The sequence below is a fragment of the Anas acuta genome, chromosome 1, assembly GCF_963932015.1.
Source record: "Anas acuta chromosome 1, bAnaAcu1.1, whole genome shotgun sequence".
Lineage (NCBI taxonomy): Eukaryota > Metazoa > Chordata > Aves > Anseriformes > Anatidae > Anas > Anas acuta.
The window spans coordinates 149,075,640-149,101,463 of NC_088979.1; the positions used below are offsets into that span (position 1 = coordinate 149,075,640).

The 25,824-nt window shown below is 44.2% G+C and overlaps 1 protein-coding gene across 2 annotated transcripts in view; it reads right to left on the reverse strand.

Moving 5' to 3' along the window:
- Positions 1-25,139, reverse strand: part of SYN3 (synapsin III) — a 190,697-nt gene extending 165,558 nt beyond the window's left edge. For both annotated transcript variants that reach the window (XR_011090638.1, XM_068664884.1), the window contains exons 1-2: positions 24,962-25,139; positions 4,311-4,813 (exon numbers count right to left, since the gene is read on the reverse strand). Coding sequence is in view for 1 of the 2 variants with exons in the window: in XM_068664884.1 (XP_068520985.1) it covers positions 4,311-4,627 (317 nt within the window). In the remaining variant the exon portion in view is untranslated. The remainder of the gene's footprint in view (positions 1-4,310; positions 4,814-24,961) is intronic.
- Positions 25,140-25,824: the final 685 nt, after the last annotated feature.

Here is a 25,824-nt window from a genome sequence, read left to right on the forward strand (position 1 = left end):
ATTCTCAGTCTTTTTCTCTTGGTGACATATGGCGCAATCCTAGCCTATAGAGCTGCCTCACACAGGGCACATGCCTTTTGTGCAAGACAGCATAACCACTGTCAACAATTGAAAAAGCCTGAAATTCAGGCAACACATGCCAACGGCTTTGAAAATTGTCACGAGATATTTCACAAGTGCAACAAATATATCTAACAAATGCAACAAGAACAACTTTGTTATGCTGTCTGGTCCAAAAAGCAATGTTTTTAGCATATGTTGTTAATGGGAACCTTAGCTGTGCTTGATCACTTCCCAAATAAGCTGTTTAAATATGAAGCATTAGGCTCAGAAGCTGAGCGCTTTCACAGAGGAGGTGCGTTAACAATTCACAATTCTAAATCCTGCTTGATCTGCTGAGACATTCAGTCCAGTAAGAGCATGATTTTACTTAACAGAGCTTTGGGCGAAGAAGTTGCCAGAGGTGGGATGTTGTTCTCCTGGCTGAGGTCAGGCTGCCAGAGTTGGCCCTTCTGCTGTTACATGGAGTCCTGCCATCCCCTTTTCTCATGGCCTCACTCCCTTTAGCTGTGTGTTTGCATGCACGTGTGTGCACATGCGTGTATGTATTCATGTCTGAGCTCCCTTTTTCTGGCAGCTGCTGTCGGTGGGTTGTGGATGCATTTTCAGAAGTTGCCCAAGGCACAGATACTGCTTGCCTGGCCCACAAGGAGCTCCCTCATTCTCTGTGTGGAGATACCTGTCTGAGGAGTGCACCATTAATCACTGAAGAGAAACAGAGCTTTTCCTTAGCATGTCAATGTGTGGATACAGTCACTTCTGTGGTGTCTCTGAGAGCTCTCTGTCAAAGCCAAGAGCATGAGGGAGCCATACAGATAGTGCTTTCCTCTTGTGTACATCCTGCATGTGGTAGATTAACTGTGTGCTTCCTTGCAATGTGCTAGAGCAGGGTCTTGGAGTAAGATGGAAAATTTGTCAAAACATTGCCACTTTAGCAGAAAGCTGGGTGAGTTCCCTCGCTTTTAATAGAATGTACCTTTCTTTTACTGCTGCTAATGCAGAAAGCAGCTGATTGTATTCTGTGGAGTTCACATTATTTTTATAGTACTTTGTCTTTGGAATAAACCAGAGCATACTACATGTCAGGAGTGGCAAGGATTTTATAGAGGAAGACAGAGCATGGATTCCCATGGGTGTTTTTCACTTCCTCTATGTCTCCAAGATAAGTAGAGTGCTATTCTGTGCCATCAGAGACAGAGTAGCTCCTTAAAAATAGATAGGATTGCCATTTGTCACTTTAAAGTGCCTTCAACATGTACATGCCTATTTTGGTTGTTAGATCATTTCGTCATGCACTTGTGAAACACCTCGTCCCAATCCATAATTGCAGCTCTTTGTCTCTGCTGTAATACAAACAGTGATGATAAATTAATGTCTGGCTTGGCAATAATGCTGCAGTCTCCAATTATGAGAAAGTGTTTTCATTTAGAGAAGATAAATCAAATGGCAGATTCCATCGTCTCTCATTCTTCCTGTCTGTGAGCAAGCTAGTCCTTGTTGTAAACCCTGTGTAACTTGCTATGGGGGAGGAAGCCCCATCCCCTTAAAATAAGGGTAGCTCTTTAGTAGTTATTTCTTGGGGATCTTTTCTAGTTGAGTTAACTAGTTCAAAAAGAAAAGGAAATGACCCTTTCTTGAAAACCAAATTTGGTTTCAGAAGAAGCAAGAACCAGAGTGGGTTGAAGAGAAATGCATTGCAGACATGATGCTTCTTCCAAACCCCAAATCACCAGCATAGAAATAACAATAGGTTGTTGTCCACGTTTCAAAATCTGGGGTTGTTTCTGTACATGATGAGGGCTGGACAACCAGAATCTCCAGATTACCAGCTTCTTTAGATGTGCATAAGGCAAATGTTGCTGCCATTGACCTCAGGCTGGTCAGCTTGAGCTCACCTAACACCCTGGCTGAGACCAAGAAGATAACTGGCATTGCCTGGAAGTGCGTTACCAATAATAAAAATCTGCAGAGGCACTGTTCTCCAGTGTTGCTGTCAAGGCCTCACTGAATTTCCTGGAGATGTGAGATCAGCTGCGAGTAGCACTCCTGGCCTACTGGAGTGGTTGCACTTGTACTCTCTCAGAAAATACTATGGTACCTTTAGGCTGGGAAACTCTCTAGGCTAAGCATGAATTTCTACCCATGGTACAAAGAGTCATGGAGGACAAGGGTTTGTAATATTATTTCCTCAGTTTTCATGACACTGTGGTAAATGCATACCCAGATTTTGATCAGTGTCCTCACAGCCTTAGACACATAGTGAAAGCAGTGAGCCTTTGCCAGCAGCATTATTTGATATCTGTAGGCCTGCATAGATGCAGATTGCTGGGAGGAGTCCTCCATCATGAAAAGCGTCCTCCATCATTTGTAGAAACTGTTGAGTTACAGACAACAGAGGTATAGCCAAGACAGGAGGATGCACAGAGTGCTTACACACAAGCAGAGGAGTGAAGACAGCACGGGTAGCCTTACCTCCTCTTTATAACTCCCAGCTGCTGCTCCTTGGGTTCTGCAGTTTGCAGAGCACAAAGTCTGCATGACAGACCAGCAGCTGGGAGATATAAAGTCAGGGATTTGAATGCAGTGTGTGTTTTAAACCATGAAAACATTGCAACAAAAGTCCAACCCCTCCCCATTCTCTTCCCTGCCTGGACTACCTTCAGCACCATTAATCTCAAGGAAAAAAACTTATTGGCCTTCGAACTAGGGCTTTCCTCTCTGATTACAGTGTTTGGACTAAGCAGCGCCGGCTAAGCTCCAGATGCTTGACTCGTGCATTAGAGGCACTCCCATCCCCAGCTGGAGGATGCTACGTTAAGGGACTGCCACCTGGCAGCATCTTCAGGGAACTGCAAAAAACGAAGCAGAGATGGAGATCCGTGAACCTGCTGGGAGACTTACAGGTGCACCCAGGAAGGAGAGGTCAGGATTGAACCAGAGTGGTGTTGCCAGCTGAGCAACCTTGCATTAACACACTGCTACAGTGCTAAAAGACGACAGTCTACTGAAACTTTTGATACAAAGACCACCTTATCAGGGACTTTTCCACAGTTAAAAAGTTGTTTTTCCTTCGAGAAAACCCCTGCTGTTTCCCCTGCCTACTTGAAGCTGGCTGAAGCAACCTGACCTGGTTGTGCTCAGTCACTGCCCCTTTTAGGGAAGCAAAGGAAGCAAAGCAGAGCACAGGGCTCTTGCTTTGTGAAGATATCCCCAGGGAGACAGGTCCCACCTTGTCCCCCCTATCAATCAGAAAGCACAGAAGACCAAAGGTGACCACTTTCCTGAAGAGTGGAGTGGGATGAAAAAAGTAATAAAATCATCTCCCTTGGCCAAGACCTGGTAACCCAACTTCTTTCACTTCCAAGTCTTCAGTACAGTCCCCTTGCGTGTGTTACCCTTTCCTTTTTTTTTTCTGTGTTGAGACAAGCTGGCAGACAGAACAATGAACATCTCCTCAAAACATGGTCTGGATTTTCCCCAAAATAGGTCTCTCTGCCAGTTTTCTAAACCAGCAGACTTTGAAAGGAAGCACACTGCGAGCAGTAAGTCACTTCTGTAACATTTCAGAATACTTCAGTTGTCCTACTCTTTGGAAAGGGTCCTCTGCTGCCAAATATCACAGAAAACAAACTTCCAAACTTCTGTTTGTAAACAAAGACCTGAAAGAAAAAGGCAGACTTAGCTGAGCCCGAGAGCCTTTTGACCATAACCACTATGACAAACAGGTGAAGGGCTTTTGACCAGCCAATGATCTCCAGTCATTACTACTGGTAGTAGTAGCCTTGGGTTATTTTTTGTTAATTTATGTATAAGTTTACATCCAGGAAAAAGACCGAGAAAGAGAGAGGTGGAGAGAAGCATCCCTTTTCGTTTCTAGGACTGGCACAGACAGTAGGCTTAACTCCCTGTCCGTGTCATTAAAACACCTTCAAATCCAATCTCTTAGGACCATGCCTCGACATGCCAGTTCAGCTAAGCCAGATGAGCCAACAGTGCTCTGTGTGTGCTTGTACATTGCAACTGTCAAGACCTTTTTTTGCCAATGAGTGCCAAACGAGCACCTTTTCAGTCAAGATCTGCAGAAAGCCTGCTCTGCCATGTATGCAGGTCATCAGACCGATACCAAACTGGAGTGAGATCTGGTGACCCAGGTGTGAAAGTGCCTGAGATGCAGATGCCCTAAGCCTCCCAGATCTCTCTCATCCCCCAGACATGGTGGAGCTGAACGCAGCAGTACTATGATGACTTACCACTCTGTGTGTGCGTCATCAATCACCAGGAGGATTTTGGGTTTTGGAGCCACAGGTGGACTGGGGCTTGTTGAATGATCAATGAGTCCCGCAGCTGCTTGTGTGGTTTGCTTCATGGCACTGGAGATGGAGCTGAAGATGCTGGTGCCAGTAGAGGAAGACTGTGAGGGCTGCGGTGGCTGTGGGTGCTTTCTCTCCATGGCAGGAGAAACTGGGGAGCTTGTGGAGTTGTCAGGGCGCTGCAAGTCCATCATGTAGCCATTGGGCAAATTCGCCACAAAACTACTGTCTGAGAGACGTCTCCGGAGGAAATTCATTGTTGTAAAGTTGTGTGGAAGCCCTCTTAGCAAGAGAAAGACTGAACAACAGTGTCACCAGTCCTGGGGAAATGCTTCTGTGTGTATGTAGGGAACTTCGTTGTTGTCCAGGCCGGCAGGCTTTCCTCCTTGAAATCCTGCTGGAGGAATATGACTTTGTTTTTCAGTTATGTTTTCGTTCTTCTCCTGTGGAAAAAGAATCAAAGACACATTTGTGAGATGCATACCATGAGTTTTACATAAGGAAGACTCTTCTGGCCCTTTCAATGAGTACATTAATCAACAGTGAGAGGAAGAAGAAAAAGGACTACTGGTTTATATGTGGTATGCTACTGGTACAGCCAGACAGATGCAATGAAGTATGTTTCATGGCCTCTCTTCCATCCCAAAACATTTTTCAGTCAAAGAAGGCCAACTTACAATAGCTTAGGGGCTAACAGTTCAGAAGAAATGGAAAAAAAAATAAGAAGAGAAAGAAATTCCAACATGTTTACAGCCTTTTCCATGACTCTTTTCACCATGGGGAAAGAAAAACTATTCTGACCATAAGTGATAATTTTTAAAAGAGAGACAGCTTATTTCTGACATTGTGTGTGTTATTTCTAACACACATAATATGCTTATTATGGAATAACCAGAAAATGGTCCAACAGGATAGAAAGTTGTATCATCTTTGGCAGGCTTGTTAGCAAGGCTCCACATTTAAGAAACAAACATCCTAAATTGAAATAGCATGTAGAAAACAAGTAGTGGAAAAATCCTCCTACACATCTTGATCAAGTTCAGTGGAACCTTCAAACTATTCTCTTCTGTTCCAGTTGCTCCCTATATTTAAAACTGGACTTTGATCCAGGTGCACAGGCTACTGGCCTTTTCAGGCTCACTTGTAGGATTTTTGCAGGTACTCAAACCTGGAATTTTGACCATCTAATTTTTCCTTTTAGAAAAAAAGAAAAAAAAAAAAGGAAAAAAAAAAAAAGAAAAAGAAAGAAGAAAGGTCTGTTACTCTGCTCATCTTTTCCAGTGAGAAAATGAACACTGTGGAATGTAACTATCTGGCTCTTTTCCCTTGACCATAGTATGACGACTTTGTTTTTACCCAGAACACTAAGTTCCTCAGCAGTTAAATAATCTCACAAAATTAGTACAGATACTTTTTTTTTATATATATACATATATTTTAATTTTGCACCTGTAGGCATAGCCCAGAAATGAGATTTCCATAGTAATTCCCCAAGGCCTTTTCTCTGCTGACACAGCATTTAAGTCTTGTAGACCGGAGGCTGGTTTGTGAGATGCAGAAAAAAGAAAAGACAGAAGCATATTTTTGGTTAAACATGAATGTTTTTCAAGACAGACCTATCTGCAACAACAAAAGTCAAAGCTACCCCACACATCAAGTGAGATGAGTCAAGTGAATTCCTGGTATCACCATTAAAACAATTTTTTTGAATGAGCCCCTACAAATGCTAGGGCTCCTTGTCTTAACCTGCTCAGGGTGGTGTCCCTCACTGCTTGCCCTCTTGTCTCTGACTGCCTCTGCACAGTAGGAAACTGTCTTCTCCCAGGTGGTCCAAGAGAGTTTGGCATCTGTGAATCTCCTTCCTGGAGCTACTTAATTTTGGCTATAGGGATTTATAAAGCTTTAGAGACAAGGGATTCAGATCTGTCTGCGTCCACAGATCTCTTAGCCCCCAAGAGCCTCAGTGAGGATCGGGTGAGCCTGGCTGGAGTAAAAGAACTACAGAAATTCCCTTCACTCATGACCCCCATATATTGCTATCCATCACCTCCCTGAATCCATGGGCACAGGAGCCATCTGGAGCAGAGGGCTCTCTGCTGAAGCTGCTGACACATCAGCTTATTAGAGTGATTTTTCTCTTGATTTCTCAAGCCCTGGCAGTATGAGTCCTCTGCATTTGCTGGAACCTGGAGGTAGCCTTTTCCCAGGGAACAGCAAAGGAAATCTTTAATGATTTCCTGCCACATTTACAGTCGATAATGTATCTCGAGGCATTGTGCTGACTTCCCGCCCGGTCCTGGCGCACCCAGTGACTGCACAAAATCAGCAGACGCACACCAGTGAGCACTTCGGTAACCCCGTCTGCTTATGCAGTAATTGTTCCAAAAAACAGGTAACATACAATATCCATGAATTATGAGCCAGCTACTTGCCTCATATATTTCCACACACACTTGGTCCGCTCATGTACTACTGCAGTTACTTAACACATACTGTCACCTGTCCAGGATGGCCAGAACCTGTAAAGACTTTGGGGAATTTATATACTACAGGCTGGGTGAAAATGAGCTGTATTGTCCTCTGCTCAGGAACCTGTGTATTTTACCTTGTGTAAAGCACACAGGAAAAATCCCTTTGCTTTAATGGCTTAAGAGAAGGTCCAGTCTTGGTTAAGAGGAGCAACCAAGAGATCTGCCTACCATTAGAAGGGCTCCAAAGGACCTTGGCGTTAGCTGGGAAGAGGTGGGATCCGAGAATGATTTCAACACCAGCCTCAGGAGGAGCAGTTTTAGAACCAGACGTGAGCTTTTCACTCTCCAAAAGGACACAGGCTGCTTGCAGTGCACCAGCAAGTGAAGCGAAGGGGACTCTCTGCTCTGCTCAAGAAGGGCATGGAGGCATGTGGTGTATGGTGTCACACGGCTGGGAAGGGCCAGAGTACCTCGTGATGTGTCTGGAAAACACACAGGCTTCCTCTGCAGGAGGGCTTCCCAAATCGTGCCCTTCAAGGTACCATTTACAATAAACAATTTATCAGACTTGTTGCAAGGCAATGAGCACTCGCCTCCTGCAGCCTTTCAAACAGCAATATTTACAGTGCCTCAACATTTTTTCCACCAGGGGTGTGGCAGTGGTAGATATTGTCCAGGAGGTACCACGTGCTGGCAAAACTCTCTTGTCCAGAGAGTTTGGGATGCTGCACTAGGCTGGCACTGCTTCTGCTTGCTGCAAAGACTGGGCTGTGTGCCCTTGGCTTAGGAAGGAAGAAGAAGAAACCAAAGCAACTGATGTTACAGGGAAAACTCCCTCCAGCAAAGCACGTGAAAGGTGAATTCCAGAGGATGCTGCTGCTGTGGCAGAGAGACACCTGGCTCTGCTCTGGGACATGAGATAGCAAACCCACCAGGAACTTCAACTTTGGGTCTGTTGAAGAGATGGCACTAACTGTTCTCATCCCATTAAACATTTTTTTCTAAGGAGATGAGTAATGTAGTTAAAAACAGTTTTTTTTTTTTTTTTTTTTTTTTTTTTTAAATTATTATTTTTTATTTTTTAATGAAGTTATTGCTGGCTTCATTGTATCAATTTAATGATTGCCACTAGCGAAGCCACTGAGGTCTTCTCTGCAATCTGAGCTGTGCAAACTGCCAGCAGATTCTTTTGCTTACTGGAAAACCTCACGGTCGGCTTCTGCATCATGCACATTTGCTAGTTATTAACTTTCAGCAAGAGAGGCTTTCATACAGGCGCAGTTTGAGTAGGTTACAACCTCATTTTCCTGCTGCTTGAGACTCCTGTGGAAATCCTGAGGGCTCAGCACATCATGCCAAATCTGGCTCTGTGCAGCTCTCACAGCATGCAGCTCGGCATCCACCCAGTGTACATACAGTTCCTACCCTAGCAGACAAGTAGGGCTGTAACTTTGACAAAGCCAGGAGCCAACACCTCTCTCAGAAGCAAGACAGATCTGCTCAATGGTATTTTGTCACTCCAGAGCCACAGGCAGGAGAGCTGCTGGCTCTACACCATTAAGTTGTACCTTCCTGTGTATACCAGCGTCTTCCTGTGGCTTGCACAGAGACAAGTCACTAATTTACTGTTTTGCCAGGCACAAACCTGCCCATAGAAAGGCCTGGAGCCTCCTGCACAGCTGAAATACAGACCATGGGCTGCTTCCAGCTAGGACCACAGCTCCTGCCAAGGTCTTTGAGTTGCCTTCCTCCACGCAGGAGTAATCGTCTGCTGTGTGAAACAGACGTTCCCAAAAGCTAGCTAGGAAAACAGTGGGCATCTGGTCTATGGAGCTGCAGGTCGGGACTGTGGGCTATATTTCAGGATGGGGAAATAATATATAAGGCATAGGAGAATTAGTGAGTTCTGCAGAAAGAGAGCAAGGAGAGGAGGAGGCACAAGCAGAAAGGGAGGAAGTAAACAGGAACCAGTTTAACCAAAGGACAACACGGGAACGCGTGGAAATCCCAACAATGAGGGCACAGTCAGGGAATCAAAAGGAAATGATGTGAGCAACTACACGAAGCAAGAGAGAGATCAATTAAAGCTGACCTTGAAAATAACGACAAAGAGGCTGGCACCACCAGCCCCTTACTAACACATAGTTAAACTTCCTGGCTGATATTTTTGGAAGGGTAAGGAAGGGAAAGCAATCTGTTCCCTAAGTGTGTTAGCAACACCTAGCTGCTTTTTCTCAAGGATGTACTCCACAGAGATGCAAGTTATCTCAAGAAAACTGTTGACATGTGTTCGAAAACAAGAACAAAATGTTCACTTAAACCTCTTGCCATTCCCCTGGATTGCTTTCTAACGTTTGGTAACATCCAGAAGGAACCAAGCTCAATTGGCGGATAACTGGTAAGTGTGCTTAGATTTCCCCTGAGCTCTTTATCTATGCCATCAAGTAATGAGCTAGCAGCACCGCATCTGCCTGCATTTGATTCCTGCTCCTAAAAGCCTCAACAGAGCATTACTGGGGGCAGCAACGCGGAAAACCCAGTGTGGATGACAATAGTGCTGACTGTCCTCCCACCTGCACTTGTGCCCCGTGAGGGGTGGAAAGATGAGGGGATGCTCACTAAAGCCTCTCACATTCACTTTGTGGACAGCCTTTAGTGCACATGCACACCACAAGATATCCCACTGGATCTCCTTCTGACTTCAGGTGTATTGCACAAGGTGGGAGAGGACTTCTGTGCAGGTACAGCCATGCCAGAGAGCTGTAAATCCATCTGCTTGGCTTTCTGCACATATTTCCAAAAAGAAGAAAGCAGGAGATAAATTACTATTGTTAAGTTTTCAGTGTTTCACTCTGAGTGGCATCAGCATTACCAAGCTTTGTATAACGTATGAATTGAAAGCAGAATAACACAAGTAGTTCTGAAACTAATTAGAATTTTTGTTGGGTTTTTACCTCATTTCCCACAATTTTGGGCTCAAGATGTTCACATGTTCAAACATTTCTTGGGAGTTTTCTATGAAAGTCCAAATTCCATAAATCAACAAATTAAAACAACAAGGGTTAGGAAAAAACAACAACAAAGACAACCAGAAAAGGAATATTCCACCAAAAAGCATGAAGCATATACAAAAATGGTAGGGGCTGGGAAGGCAGTATGCTGTCCCAAGGAGCACACAAATGTAAACTTTCCATGCCTGTGTTCAGTTTGCAGGGAGATTTCCCAAACTTCAGCAATGTAATACAGCTCTAGCATAGACACTGGTGGAAATTTTCCAAAGCTTGCAAAACTACAGCACAAGTTCCACCTAAAACCAGCACGGTTCGTGCATCTTGTTGCCAGGGACACTTCTGGAAATTTGTTATGTGTTGTGACTGACACCAGCAGAGCAATGCTGCCTCTTTTGGGAGGCTGCAGGAAGCTGCAGTTGGGGAAGGTGGTAGGGCAGGGGAGTGGAGGTGGCATGCCACCAGGACAATGATGCTCCCCGGGGTCTGAGATCCCTGTTGGGGTTAGACAGTTGCTGGCCAGAATGCCACTTGCTTCACTATCGCTATATCATCTTTCAGCCGCAGTGATTTCCTTTAGAAATGGGTCCTTTAAGTTCTTTTACAACAAGCCAGTGTCTTGTCTGTCTTGTTTCTCTGTTTAAAGAGATCTTCAGAGATGTCAGGAGATTTCTTTGTCAGAAATGGATCACTTTAAAAAGTCCAACATGCTTCATTAAACCACTGATGCATACAAATGTGCAAGAGCTCTGTTGTCTTTTTGCTGCACTCCTGCAGACCTTAAAAAAACCTCTCTACTTTCTTGCGCAGCTATTGAACTAGAAAAGTCTAGGCTTTACAAATTTTACTTTTTTTTTCTTTCCTTTTTTTACATTTTTATGTATATATATATATATACTATTTTCAGTTTGCAGCTGTCAGTGCTGTCTGTGTAGCAGCTTCACCATAGAGTATTTGCTTTGTCTGGTCCTGTAGATAATGCATATACACATACCAAAATGAGTGTGAATGAAAGCACTTCCCAAGATCTGCCCCCAGCACAGAAAATAAGTTAGTCTTTTTCCCCTTTTGCCAGTTATTTCATAATGGCGGGCAAGAAGAAGAAGGAATAAAAAAAAAAAAAAAGACTTTAAAATAACAAAATGTCATTGTAAGGTCATTGGACATTCAAGTACTTTGCAGAGGAAGATGACTAAAGCCATGAACAATAGTGAAAAAGTTTTTAGTGAAAAATAAACCTGAATATTAGGATAATACTCCATCTTTAATGCCCACAAGAACTAAAATGCTGATTTGCTACTTAGTGGAAACAATACATTACTTCCTCATTTTATTCTCAGTGTGGAAATCCGGTTGGCACCAAATGGCCTCGGTCTTGCTGCAGTGGTAATATCCCCTTGTCAATGCACTTGGGGAAGCCTTTTGTGGCCTGTCTCTATTCAATATCAAAAACTTACTTATCAGCAAAGCCAGACCAGGCTCAACTGGAGCAGGCAGTATGGGGCAAGGTAATCCAGTGCTAATCCTTCAATGCTACTGCGCTGTCTCCATCTGAAAGATGGTTGAGTTGGCACACAGTCTCCAATTTCTTATTTTCCTGGAACCGCATGGTCATTTCCATCCCAAGTAACAGTGATACTAATGCCTCCATTAAGCCTCCATTATACACATGTCAAAGTGGCTTCCCACGATTATATTAAAGAAAAGCAGGAGACGGTAGCTCAAACTAGAGAATTTGTAGGTATAAATGGTCTGCATATTGAGTGTATGAAACTGTGAGGAGGAAGCAAGTGGGGCTCTGTTGCCCTTGTCTTTTTGCTTCCCAGTCATGGATGTGACTGCAGTTCATGTGTTTTTGCAAGACGTGCTCCAAGTTTCCTGCAGTAACCACACAAGTCCTGATTTCATGGTGATAAGAGCTAAAGAGGCACCAGACAAGCCCGTAACAGATCAGGGAGTTCCTTCAGTTGAGAGATGTGCAGCTTTGAACAGTGCTGATCTGAATAAAATCCAGAAGCTGGATGTATTTAATATGTAGGGCCTGCCAATATGCATTAGAGCTTGTATAGATAGAAGGTGCCTAAGGGACTGATAGCTCAGAGGAAACTGCAGCAGCTTTCCCAGCGCTAATGGGGCTCTGGTCTCGATTCTGATCACACGCTATTCCTCACTCCTACCTCATTTTCTTTCCTGTGCATTTCAGTTCTGTCCCAGCGCATTAGGTATTCAAGATGCAAGTAATTAAAGCATTTTGTTTCTACAGAGCTAACTAGATGTCTTGGAAAAAAAATATTCAGGTTGTGAAAGGGAAGAAACAGTTCACTGAAAAGTCATAATATGCACCAAAGAGATAATTATTAATTAATAGATGACAGTAGGAGCGATTTTCTATCTAGAGCACAAATTCCATTACTTTTCATAGGTTTATAGGACAGCAATGCATCACATATTTCCAAGTAACTTATCTTCAAACAGAACCCTACATTTCTTGCACCAATGGTTCTAACTCATTTTAAAATGCCACAAAAAAATGTTACTTTTTATTCTATTCCAAAATAGCATTTTTCCCAAAATATTTTATGCCTTGGGGTTAAACAGTCTTCCTTCCAACATCTGAAGTCTTCTAAACCATCTGTACTGCCAGTATAGTCCTTGTAAGTTTTGCTGCCATTTGCATCCACCCTTTTTCTTCCCCCGACTCCATTCCAGACACAACCCTATTCCAATTTCCCAGATTTCTCCCACGTGGAGGGGAACCCTTTATAATACTTGAGGTGCACCTGACCTGATGATGTGAGTAACAGATACCTGGAGAAACAAAGCCTGTGATTTTACTTTGTGTGGCAAGCTGTTCATTTGCTTTCTAAACATACTTGCCCATCTCACTTAGCAGTGCTTAATACGAGAAGAATAAGCTGGGAATCTGAGCACACTTACTGATTTATTTTGATGATGGAAGAGCAAGGCGATGTTTTACTGCCCTCTGGGGAAGATTTCTGGCATGACTGTAAGATAGCTTGATGCCAAATTCATCCATGAGATGTGGAAGCGGTAGGAAATTGGCTGGCTAGACTATTCCCCCCAAAGAGACAGCGAGAACAGGGATTGGTAGAGCTTCTCCTGGAGCACTGTGGGGGACCAGCTGGCTATGTCTGACTCACCACTAATGACCAACCCAAACTGTGCTGAGCACTTCCAGAAGATGTTTTTCTTCACTTTTTCATGTGATTGCTCCTGATCACATGGGGACGCATGAAAAGCTGTGTGGGTTTGTGTTAGTACATCCCATTTACTCATGTACCCACACACTTCAGACTCCAGTGAGGAGAGCTTACCCAGCTCTGAACTGATCACCTCAGTCTTTGCACCCCAGCCAGCACCTGCTTTCCAGCTGCAACCTCACAGACATCCATGAGATTCTGAACTATCACGGTGCAGGTTGAAGCTGCAAGCCAAATATGTTCATGGTGTCAGCAGGAGCTTGTTTGGGACAGTCAAGGACAGGTGCCACACTTCTTTAGGAGAGCATCTGGCCAGCTTCTGAACACCATTTAAGAAGTTAGGTTGGCTCTGTGGGCATATTGCACTGACAAAGAGCTGTATCATCAGATGTGCACTACTATAAATAGAAAATATGTTTTAAAAAACTAATGATAAATGATTTCACTAACAGTCCTTTATCAAGCTGTCTTCTCTCTGGGTTCCTGTCTGATTGCCTATCCAGTTTTTGCATTCATGCTGAAAAGTGTAGGAGCCCTTCATAACTGGATCCAAACTTCCGGAACCATGTTTAGACAAAAAAAAAAAAAAAAAAAAAAAAAAAGGCAGAAAATATAAAGCATTAGTGTGGGAACCGGAACAGATTCTGTACCCTGAAGAAGTCCTGAGAGAGTAGGCAAGTGGGCTGGGCACAAAAATGGAAATAAAGCACAGTGTGATTTTAATAGCATCCTCTGCCGTCAGCTGGAGGAAAGGTCACTGGACTTCAGTGCCTTGATTTCCTCATTTAGGAATTTATTTAGTGCAGAGACATTGTAAGGCTCAGCTCACGTCCCCGCGTGCTGTATCACTAAACCAAGCATTAGCAGCTTCCACCAGCCAAGAGCTCTGATTCCCCTGCCGATCAACAGCTGAATCACCAAGCTTTTAAGGTTACAAAACTGGCCGGCCTTATTTAAGAATCCAACCACCAGGGCTTTCAAGGGCTGCTCAATCTGTAGCCACCAGGGATGGAAGGAAAAAAGAAAAGTCTTTTTCAGAGGAAAAACTTTGGCACTTAGAACCATTTTGTAACTGGAAATGCAAAGGATTGATCCAAACAACAATTTTGGCTTCTTCTCCAATAATCACAAATCTTCTTTCCCAAGCCTGGAGAGGAGAAAAGGAAGAAGAAGGAAGGGAGAGTTGTGCAGCTGGACAGTAGAGCAGGGTGCAGCCAGAGGACCTCAAGCCCCATGCCCTTGTGTTACAGACAGCACGAGCATTGCAGCAGGGAGAACAGAGATGGACACATTCTGCAAGTCTCACAATTCATCACTTTCTGTACTTTTCTGCCTTTTATGTATGGCTATAAGATGATACTGCTAGTGATAGAAGCAGTATTGCAGTATTCCTATTACTCTGTGGGACAATCTGTTATGGATGAGGGCTAAGCAGTGCAATCCTGTGTGACTGAAGCTTACTGATGAAAGCTGCTTTTACTGTTGATAGGTATTTGCAGAAAAAAAAAAGACACGTCCAAAAGTAGACTGTAAAATCAGCTGAAGAGTCCAAACTGAACACAAGGAAGCTCTGAGCAACAGCTAGAGAGCTGCTGTGCTCCGCCGAGTTTATTTTCAGCACTCCCCAGGAGGGGTGCCTGAGCCCTAGGTTCATGAAGGTGACCTGCTTTGAAAGCTTGCCTGTTGCAGCTGGCTACCCTGCAACAGCTGCATTGCTTTGTCATCCCTACACCATCGCAGAACAGCCTGAAAAACAAACAGCCAAACAAACCCTGGGGCACAACTTCTTAGTTTCAAGCATTCAGAGGCTGGCACCACGGATGGCAGGGTGCTAACTGAAGGAGGCTGGGGAAGCGTGCTTGTTCCCTGCAGCTTTGCACAGAGCTGGATGCTCCTGGAGCCTGGCCTCCCCCAGTTAAGACAACCAGCCAAAATCTGCCTGTGTTTACGCTTGCATATTCAGCATTTTCCACAGCCATGAGCTATAAGAGCAGACCTGATCTTCCTGCTTGTTGTAGTATGGCAGTCAGCACATTAAAACATACAAAACATCCTTCTCTATTTCAAGACTGCACACAAAAGGGAAACCAATCTTATGGCTTTTGCAGAAAGAAACAGTGGCCCCTTTCACTCTCTCTCTCTCTCTCTTTTTTTTTTTTTTTATTTTTTTTTATTTTTTCCCCGTGGACTCAGTTTTTGAGATTCAGCAAGTCTCCTAAATATTCCGTGTCATAGCATGTGTCAGGCATAGCCTGATTATGTAATGACATTCCCTGTTAAAAATAATAAAGTGTGGAAATACTGAATTGGTTCGTGTTTGAGAGAGACCGTGTTGCACGACGATATAAATACAGATTGCAGAGGTGTTCTATAATATACAAAGCAAGCACGGCAGCTGTTTTAAATTAGATCTACTTGAAAACTGGAAACACTATTACTTTTTAATATGGAAGAATATACAGAGTTCTCAGCTCAGGTGAAAGCTGCTAAGGCTATAATAATGCTTTCAGAGCTGATCATGGTAAAAACTGTTGTGTATACCCAGATGTTAATTGTGTAAGAAGGTAGCCTGGGTCACCTATGGGTGGCCTTTTACAAATAAGCCAGGTTACATGCTAGGATCTCTGTTCCCTCTCCTTTCTACTCTAATGCAAACACAGTATCCAAACACAACCCAGCAAGTTCTGGGGTTATATGTAAATCTGTCATCATCATCAAACTCCATAAAAATGTAGGTCACTTTCACAAGCTGGTGATAGACCGTGCACATCCATGGGCATTTCCCTAAGAGTTGTAGGAAGAACCCTGGTTTGCATGGGAATCCACACATAAAGTCAGAGCAAGAGAAGATGATACCACGAGCAGTACTAATAATGTTCATTGCCTGATAGCAGATACATAAAAGTACTTCACTATCATCAGCTTAATCACTTACTCTTTTTTTTTTTTTTCCTTTTTTTTTTTTCTTCACTTCAGCTCCCCATCATTAGTATCTCATTGCTGAAAGAGGATAATTGCTCTGCATCTTTTCAATTACTATCAAAGCACTGCAGAGCACTTGCGAAAAATCAAATAGATTTCGAGACTAGGATCATTGAGCTTGGCCTACCACCTAGTGCAGCCCGTGTAGTTTTTCCCAGCAACCCCTGCCATGAGCTTATCACTTCTGATTTAAAACCAGCTCCATCGTTAATTTACAAGCAATCACCAGTCTGGCCCAAACCAGCGCCATACCTAAGCCATCTTTACTGTGGCAGAAGCAAAACAGTGGCACCCTGACAGCCCAAATGAAGGAGCCAGCATTTTGTCTCACTGTGATGATCCTCCACGTTCAGCAGGCACTGTGTTGGATAACCAAATACAAAGACACTTGTCCAGGCACCCCGGAAGAGCTCAGATGTTTGTGTTGCAAAAGCAGCGGCTGCTGCCAGTGCATCATCTGCAAGGCTACTCAGTGCCTGGCAGTGATCCCTACCTGAGCCGATTTCTCATCTTATGCTACCCTGACCGTTGCACAAGTAACACTGCCAAGCACTGCAGGAGATGGCAGCTGGTTTGTCAGCCGTGGCTCTGCCTTCCCTCCACCTGGTCACTGAGCCTCGTAGCACAGCCCATTCCCTGGGGCTGTCCCTGACAGCCATGGGCTGTCAACCTTGTGTTGCTAGCAGGAGGCAGTGAGTCTGCAGACTTTGACCAAACTGTTGGCCTTTGCTGGCATTTCCATGCAATCACGGCACCTGCCTGACACTCTACTGCAGCAGCAGAAGCCTTCTGGCTAGAGAAAGCCTGATGGGAAACCCATATAGTAACTCTGAATTCCCACCTAGTAAGTGTAACAACTGCTCAGTGTTAGCAAAGAACATGTGAGTGTTGCCAAGAGGGAGTGCAGAACTTGCTGTTAGCTAAACGGGCAGGCTGGCTGTATTTGGGGTTTCAGAGGTGCTCTTTAGAGACTCACAAAACTTCCTGACAACTCTTCCCCACAACTGTTAGCCCTGACCATACCATGAAATGGACATGTGCTGTGCTCTCTTTAAAAAACAAAACAAAACAAAAATGTTCTTATCTGTCCCTAGACCTCATTGCTCTATCACTAAGTACAAAAACACACTTACAAGGTTAGACAGCTAAAGAGAATTTCAAGAGTCTATTCACTTTTCACCATCCATTCTGCTTTGAGAGAATATACAGATCCTACAGCATTGTGCAGAGGTAACCAAGTATTATTTCTATTAGTCCAAGGTGTGAGCAAGAAGGCTGCAGTTGTAGATGACTTACTAAAATTTAAACTTCGTTCGTGTCCTCTCTGTTTCCAAGCCAGAGGTCAGCTATCTTAGGACCTCGGCAGATCGCAATGATCAGATGGAGAGAAAGGCAGGCTGGCAGGGGCAGAGCTGAAGGTGTCTGTTCTTCTGAACAGACGCACAAAGGACTTTTCAGGCGTGGTTGTATGGGTAAAATTACAGCACAGGGAGACATATGGAGCCGGGCTAAGAACGGTCCAGTTGAAAATTTCTATATTTGTAATAGTAGGTTGAAAACCAGACTGTATGTTTCAAGGACATTTTGCCATTTAAAAGTATTTTCTGCTCCAAAACAGGGCAAGAAATGTTCCAGATTTTCTTATAACATATTGATGAAGTATCAAATGTCCCATTCATTTCCAGACTTTGTTTTCCAAACAAATTTTCAAAGATGTCATTTCCACAGCCTGTCTCACAGCTGATGAGCTGTGATCTTTCAATGGAGAGACGCTAAGCTGAAACATGGCTGGCTGCGTACTCCTTATGGTGGCGTTGAGGGAGCACTCTGAGGTTTGGATATCACAAGTTACAGCATGTTACTGTTATTATTTATTCCATGCAGCCAACGCTGACCACAAAACTTTTCTGTCTGACAGACGAAATGCCACAGCAATGCAGAAGCTCGTGTCTTATATCTTTCTCTGATTACTGCTTTGCTTTTCCTGGAATATTTACCAAACTCCAACATTGTGTGCAAGTTAGCAGAACAGAGAGTACAAGGAAACTTGCAATGCTACTTACTTAACCAGAAAACATGTCAGCAAGCACACAGTCAATTCCTTCCCTTCCAGCTTGAGCAAAATTCCCATCAACTTCAACTGGATTCTCACTGATATAAAAGTCACTGAAAGTTTTAGGTTCAGATCTGACCTGTCTCTCTTACTCAACACAGTGGAGGACAGATGATATTGCATGGCTGGTGTGACTTCTTCAGGAGATGTCAGCTGGTGACATCAGAAGATCTGTGAATGCCCAGGGTAACTAAAAGCACCATCCTACTCTAGGGAGAGGACAATAGTCATGCCATATGACCACAGGGCTCAGCAAAAAGGGTGCCACTGTCTTTCAAGGCAGAGGCATGACATATAAAGTGAGAGGTCTGTGACCTGCGACCGAGAGTCAGCGATGTCAAAGAAACTTCCTGGGAAAAATCTCCCTGCATATTAATAGGGACTGTCAGCCCTTGACAGGCACCATCCCCTCCTATGCCTGTATTTCTGTGTAGCCGGCGCATTGAATGCTCTCGAGTAAAGAAACCCTCATACATGAAACTGCCCCAAAGGGAGCAGCAGGGGAAGCTGTGGCTGAGAGGCTCTGTTGAATTATTAAGGCTGCCCAGAGTAAGCCAGGGTAACCTCCATGTTAATTCCTGACAGCCTCTTTCAGTTTTATTATAAAACAGCATCCCCCACCTCGCCTACTCCTCTCTCTGCTGTTAAAAGAAACTTCATGAGGCTGCTGAAGTAAGAAAGCCTGCCCACAAGATTAACTAAATACACAACGGCCTATTTTAGACAGATGCATCAAGCTAAATACAGCAGCCTTCAGCTGCTGGAGGGAGTGCAGCACTTCATCGAGCCCCTCTCACCAAAGCGCATTAATGCTTTAGCAAGCAGAAGGGAAATAAACGCATGCTCTCATCTTTAAGCAGCAAAACCAAATATTTCAGGGCTCAAAAAGAACTTGTTGGTCTTTGGTTTTGTTACGCCCACTTCAGAAAGCAGCTGGGTCCTGGGTGCGTTTCTCTGCCCACGTGTGTCCGCTCAGTCCTTGGCAGTGTACAGTGCATCAGAGGTGCACGTAATGAGTTGGGGGAAGAAATACCCATTCTGTCGCTTCCAAGACCATGTGATCACTCTTTTCCCCAGATTTCCATTTTTTTTTCCCCACTGTTCTATAACTGTGCTGTGCTGCCAAGTTGAACAAGAAAACTTCTGCTTCTTGACTTCCTTTTCCAAATAATCTATTTTTTAGCATCTTCCCCTGGTGTTTCCCAGCTTGTTTTGCAAAGTCAAGCAGAAGTGTTTCTGAGCCAAGATAGTCTTTGACATTTTCCCACCTGTGCTACGTGGCTGCTCAGCCTTACTGCAAGCCCAACAGGATACAGATTAGAGTGGGTGAAGAAGATGGCAGAGGAACGGGTGTGTTCATTGTGTTGTACAAAAGAAGCCAAGCACACAGCGCAAAGATATCCTATATTAAAAATAATACATTCTGACTAAAAAAAAAGGACTGCTACTATATTTTAAACAGCAGATTTTTAAGGTCTGAATCATCTTGGAGCTGAATGCACTGCTGCACTTGGTTTTGCTTTTCTAATAGTCCTATGTAAATACTCTTGTGTTTGCCTATGAAGTTAATTTAGTGCTGGTGAAAATCTTCAGGTCCTTCCTGATTAAAAATACTTTGTGTTGGCTACAGACGAAGTATGGTGTAAGCAGCTCTGGCTGTTTTCTTGCACAAGGCTTGGATGTTCTGGGTCCCAATGAAGTGGGACTTTCTCCATTCACTTGGATGGAAATGATGCATCTATAAAACCCCTATTCTGCTCCAAATAAGGTGGTTTTAGCTATAGCCTCTACCAAAAAGTGTTTATTAGAATCTTTTCTTAAAAAGCCTAGTGGTTTGAATGGCCTAGAATTAACAAGTTGGAATATATTTCCTTCCATGTTTGTGCTGTTGCCAATTAAAGGTAAAACAAAATTGTAAATTAAAATGTAAGGCTTGAGTGATCATTCTTTTTACATTTGAGGGAGTTGAACTATTTTGAGCCATGGAGACCTGGTGGAAGACATTGGTTTCCATACTTTAAAAGGAGTTATTATGTGTGCTCTTGCTCCTGTGTGTGAGATGAAATAAGGAAGCTGGTGCTTCTCCAAGCTTCCCAGTTCAAGTATACAGTGAAGAAGTGTTGGCTATGGTTCTTGCTGAGAGCAGGAAATAAATCAGCCCCAAACCGCAATGTCTGGCAAAAATGAAGTTTCCTTCTTAAAAAAAAAAAAAAATACACTCTCCTTTTCCCCCACTTTCTACAGCTTTTCATTCGCCTCTCTCTCCAGTTCTTTCACCTTTCCTCATTTTTACATGAACTCTGACTCCTGCTTCTGGTCCATAGGAAGATAAAGCCACTAATGTTCTTCAGGCTGGAATATCAAACAGTACAGCAGCTGTCTGTCTTCTTTATATTCCAGTCTGACAGTTTATAGCAAATTTAATTTCCCTTTAAAAATGACTGCAGCTCTCACAGAAGTGATTTGAATGCAATACTCCCAACCTGGAAAAGAGGTCTTTCTTACCCCTTGCAGCCTGCTTTGTTTCCTCCTGGGGTAGCCCACCACAAGTACACAAACTACCGTGGAAAGCAGGTGATCCTTTCTTCCTCTTGGGGTCACTCTGGGGGCAATGCGGAATTCAGTCCTTTACAACAGAGCCCTGTCACCAGGACAAAAGATCATTTCCACCCTAAAGGCCACATTGCAGGCTCTTTCTACTGCTTGACCAAAGGCATCTCCTTATTTTCTTCCTTTTATGAGAAGGGTCTCAATTGCAAGCACATGCCCTGGTCCACCTGTCCTGTGGCCAGGGCGCCCTGATAACAGCAGCAAAGTCATACTGCACCCCTGCTCTAGTGTTTGATCTGTGCAGCCACAAACGGCTTATTTCTCATTAAACAGACAATAGATGAGTGTCTGGAACCTGACAGCCATTAATACAGACATTGTTAAATCTGCATAATCACTTAATTTTCCTTGACAACCATATTATAAATATATATGAGTCTGCTGTGCCTAACTGTTAACGATTGCTAATCAGATTTCTGCTGTTTGTCAGCACTGATGAAAAATTCCTTGACATTTTCTAATCTCTTGATGAGATAGAAAAGCACAACAAACCATGAAGGATGGGAAGAAGTGTAAAATTATCCAGAATGGAGAGATAGCACAGCTTCCCCACTGCTTCAACAGAAGGGAAACCATTTTATCCCAGAGATAACAAGCCTATCTAGAAATTGGAAGGTTTCCATTTGATCTTACTACGTCTATCTGAAAACTTAGAATGCAAGGCTGTGTAAAACCTCTGGGGACCAAAGACAACCAAAAAGACGGAGGAAAGAGGGGAGAACAAAAAAAGTGGAGTGAATGAGGGGTGGGGGGAATACAAGAGGCAGAGCAGTGATGTTGTTTGAAACACTCTTACAACAGCTCCGAAAATGCCCTGGATGTTTTCTTTGACATATGAAGTTAGCAATTTCACCTACCGATGAGTAATCAGATCGAGTTGCTGCACCTTTATCAGCTAATAATTGCATCTGGGTCAAGGCAGCAATTTGTGATTTCCACCTGGGAATTCTGCGCTTATTTGCTTAGCTGTCAATGTGGCAGGAAAGAGATATCGAGCTTAGAAAGTTCAGAAACAGCAAAACATCATAGAGTTTAACTGCAAAACCCAATTCTAGAGAATTTCCAGGGTGATTGAAAAGCAATCCTACACACCTATAGACAGAGCAACATCCTCTGAGGGGAGAGCAACAATGCAGCACACTAGTCACTGTGCAATAAGAACCAAAGCTACTTTATTACTTTTAAGGGAAATATATATATATATATATATATATATTATATACATATGTATTTGCCAGATAGTGCAGTGTAAATGACACAAATACAAGGAATTCTTAGAAGGTAGAATGAGATCTGCAAGGTGAAAAAAGCCTTAATTAAAAGTTAAAATTAAAACAACAAGCCTTCTTAGGCGAGAGCTGTGGAAGTTAAGAGCACAGTGTTTCAGTTAGAATTTGCAATACTGCATATCCCACAGGAGCAACTCATTAATCACACGAAGAAAAAAATAATAAAAGAAAAAAAGTCATGAACAGCAAGACGGGAGAGCAAAAGAAAAATGGTGCTGTTTCCAGGGGAAGAAGGATGATCTGGAGGATACTGTGGCTGGCTTCTTGTAATTAGTGTTAACCTCACTGCAGAGCACAAGTTTGGCATCCCATCACACCCCTCATTACTCGAGTACGTAACCTCCTAACCTCCACCCAGGAAAATGATATCATCGCCTGAATTAATCATCTCGGGCAATTAATGGCAAAAGCAACCTCAGGTTTCCAGCACTGTCTCTGGCACCGGCAAGCTGGCAATGACATCAGCCTCCCTGGGAATATGCTGGCTTTTCGCCCATTTCCGAGCCTTGCTGTTGACTCCGAGGGCAGAGGCAGACAATGTAGTCACCCGACCGGCGCTAAACGCTGCAAGCGCACGCTGGGCTGCCGCTGCGGCATTGTCAGAGGGATGCTCCTCCTGCCCAACTCCCCATGTGCATCTCCTGAGGAAGATGCTGTTATCCCAAAACAGGCAGGTGCAAACGGCTTCCTCTGAAGGGTGGAGAGATGGAGTCTCCAGCACGGCCCCCTTTTTGGTAGGAGAACACTCTGCTCTGCACCTGGAGGCTCCAGACCCTTTAGGAGCGTGTGAATGAGCAAGTTATTTCATTATTTCTCCTTTGCTAGGGCAGAGGTAAGGGAGAGAAGTCAACTTTGCCAGGGAGTTTATTTTCAGATGGCCAGGAATGTTTTGGTTCATTTCCCAGCTGATTCTTGTACGTGCTGTGAAAGTTGGAGGTAAACTCAAATATGACCATGTTTCTGCTAGCTTAAGGGAACTGAAGGACGGGAAAGAGGCAAGAGAAATCAGCAGACAAAAAAGCCCACTAGCTTTCAGTATGTACATTTGGCCCTGTTTTTCAGTCGGCACCTGTAATTCAGGTGAGGCAGAGAGCACGGCCCCATCCTACCAGAAGCTGCACCACATTCCCTATGGGATTTCTGCCAGCAAATACAAATATCCTCTGTAAGGTGGAGCCCTTTTGCACCTACACTAAGAGGCAGGACACATTTCTTCTCCCCTTCAGTCTCACCTGGGGCATGCACACAAGCAGCAGGATGGTGGAGCTCAGGCTGAGTGCCCCCCCCCCCCCCCCCCCAGGGCAACACAGCCCAGAGACTTCTGCCCAGACCCTCACAGACACAGGGCAAGGTGCACAGGGAGCTACTCCCTGGGGGGGAACACCTACTGCGTTTGCATTTTCCCATTTTTGGGCCACACGGGAAAACCTGTGAAGTGAAAGGAGTTCTGGCAAGGGAAAGCTAACCCCCTGCTGTAAGAGATTTGGTGTCAGGGCAGGAGGAGGACTTATGTGAGGTTAGATCTTCCTCAGAGTGAACGAGTTGGGTTAATACAAGATGAACCATTTTGTGTGCTCTCTGCCTTACTGCTCTTTTCAGAGGGAGCTCCTGGCTATCACCTTCTGAGCAAGCTGAAAAAGCAAACCTTCCTCAACACTCACCCTAGGAGCTCCCAACTGAGATAAGACACCCACAGGTGAGCTACACTGCTGAGTTCCTCCCTGGCTTAACAACACCTCCATTTGGAACCTGGCTTTAAAAGAACAAGGTGATGAAGGCATACAAAAAGCAGCTAAACCTGTGACTATAGGAAGCAAGCTGCAGACCCTGCTCTGGCTGGTGGCTGGGCTAAGGTTCACCAGCTCGGGCCAGCCTGCTGCTAAAGATGAAAGCTGTGGGAGCGGGACTGCAACATCCTCGGTACAATGTTCCCTGCCTGCATGGCTTAGTGGAGCTTGTCACACATGTAATCCAGCTTTCCCCACCTGCACTGCCTGTTTAGCAGTCACTTGTTATCAGCGCAAATGCAGAGAAACATAACGAAGAGCAGAGGCTAATTTAGTTGCCGTGCTTCTGTTCTTCCAGATAATGTTAATTCGTGGTCTTCAACCTGACCCTCAGAGATGCTCAGCCTCTCTTTGCACGATTAAAAGGGAGGTAGCAAATCTGTGGAAACAATTCAATAGCTAATCACTCGAGCACGCAGCAAACAGGACAGATTGATCATCGGTTCTTCCAGACAGTCACATAACCTGTCCTGATCCCCCCAACCTTGCTTTCCAGGTGTAGGTGGCTCAGCAGCAGATAGGATTAATCCACGCCCGTACTCACATGCACTCTCACTCCATGTTAGAGAATCTGATTACACAGATTGCTTGTCACTTATCTCCACCTGCCATGACTAATACTCCAGTCTGACCTCCTCTTTCCCATTTTCTTATCTCACTGCAGATTCAATACATACACAGACAGATGCACATGCACTTGCTCTTTTTTGATTGCAAGCAGCTCGCTAAGAGCTTCTGCATTTCCATTTTCAATCAAACCAGAAAGCGCTGCTGTTTTCTTCAGACTCCCCATGAGGTAATTTCTGTCTTTTTGCTGCTCTCACTGCGTTTTTAAATGCATGGGTTTCATAGGTTGCTGCTGCATCCATGTAAAACACAGGCATCTCCGTACAGACACGCATAATGAACACGCGATATGATAAAGCCCTGCAGCACATATAAAGACAAAGGCACACGCTTCATGCATTGAGCAAGTGCTACCACACACATTCCCTTTCCCTCCAAGCCCTGCGGGAAAACATTGCCTGCAGAGTGCTTTCCTCTAAACAAAAACACCTTTGTGGCACAGGGTCAGATTCTGGCGAGCCCCGTTCCCGCTCACCCCCTTACCTTTCCTTGGGTTGCTAATCCGGGGGCCCTGGACCTGTTCGCTTTCCCTCCTGCACGCAAACTGCCAGTCCCTCCTGCTTCACATTCACAGCACACTGGCAGGATTCACCGTCATCCCATTCTGCTGGATCCTTATCGCCCTATTGGCCAAAGCCAGACAGTAAATTCAATTAGGCTCCTCCTTATAACTATATTATCACAGGAACAGGATGAATAATTTAGTGGAACAACAAGGATGTGCAGGCTCCGGTGTCACTGGCTTCATCCCCACTGGCAGGCTTTTCTCTTATCAAAGAGAGGCGGGTAAAGAAACCAGAATCTGTCGCTGCTGAAAAGGAGACCTCAGATTGTATTCTCACTTGTATTCCCCATTCTGTTTCTCTTGTCCTCACCCCTCAAAAGCCATGGCATTCCCTTTTCATTGCTGTGTAACGGTCCTACAGCGCAGTATTTCTCTGGTGCATGGCCATTACTATCTCAGAGGATACAGAGATCTCTGTCCAGGCAAAGTGATAGCACACACAGTGCATCAAACGCTTTGAATCTTTCCTTTAATGCAAGACATGAGAAAAGAATAAAACTGTTCTGCACAAGGGAGTGACAAGACGAGCAGATCACAAGGAAATGGGAGAGTCTGCCTTGTACCACGACATTCTCTGTTCAGCAACTGCTCTGTCATCCCAGACACCAAGGGATGCAAGTCCCTGAAAGGCTCGTATGTGCATCACCCAGGGACTGTGATTTCACACACCAGCTGTGGGAGTCTGCATCCCCACACCAAAAAAAAACCCTCCACACTGAAGAAGTGGTAGTTTTCCTCCAGACCAAATGACTAAACTGTTCTGCTTTTTATTTTATTTTTA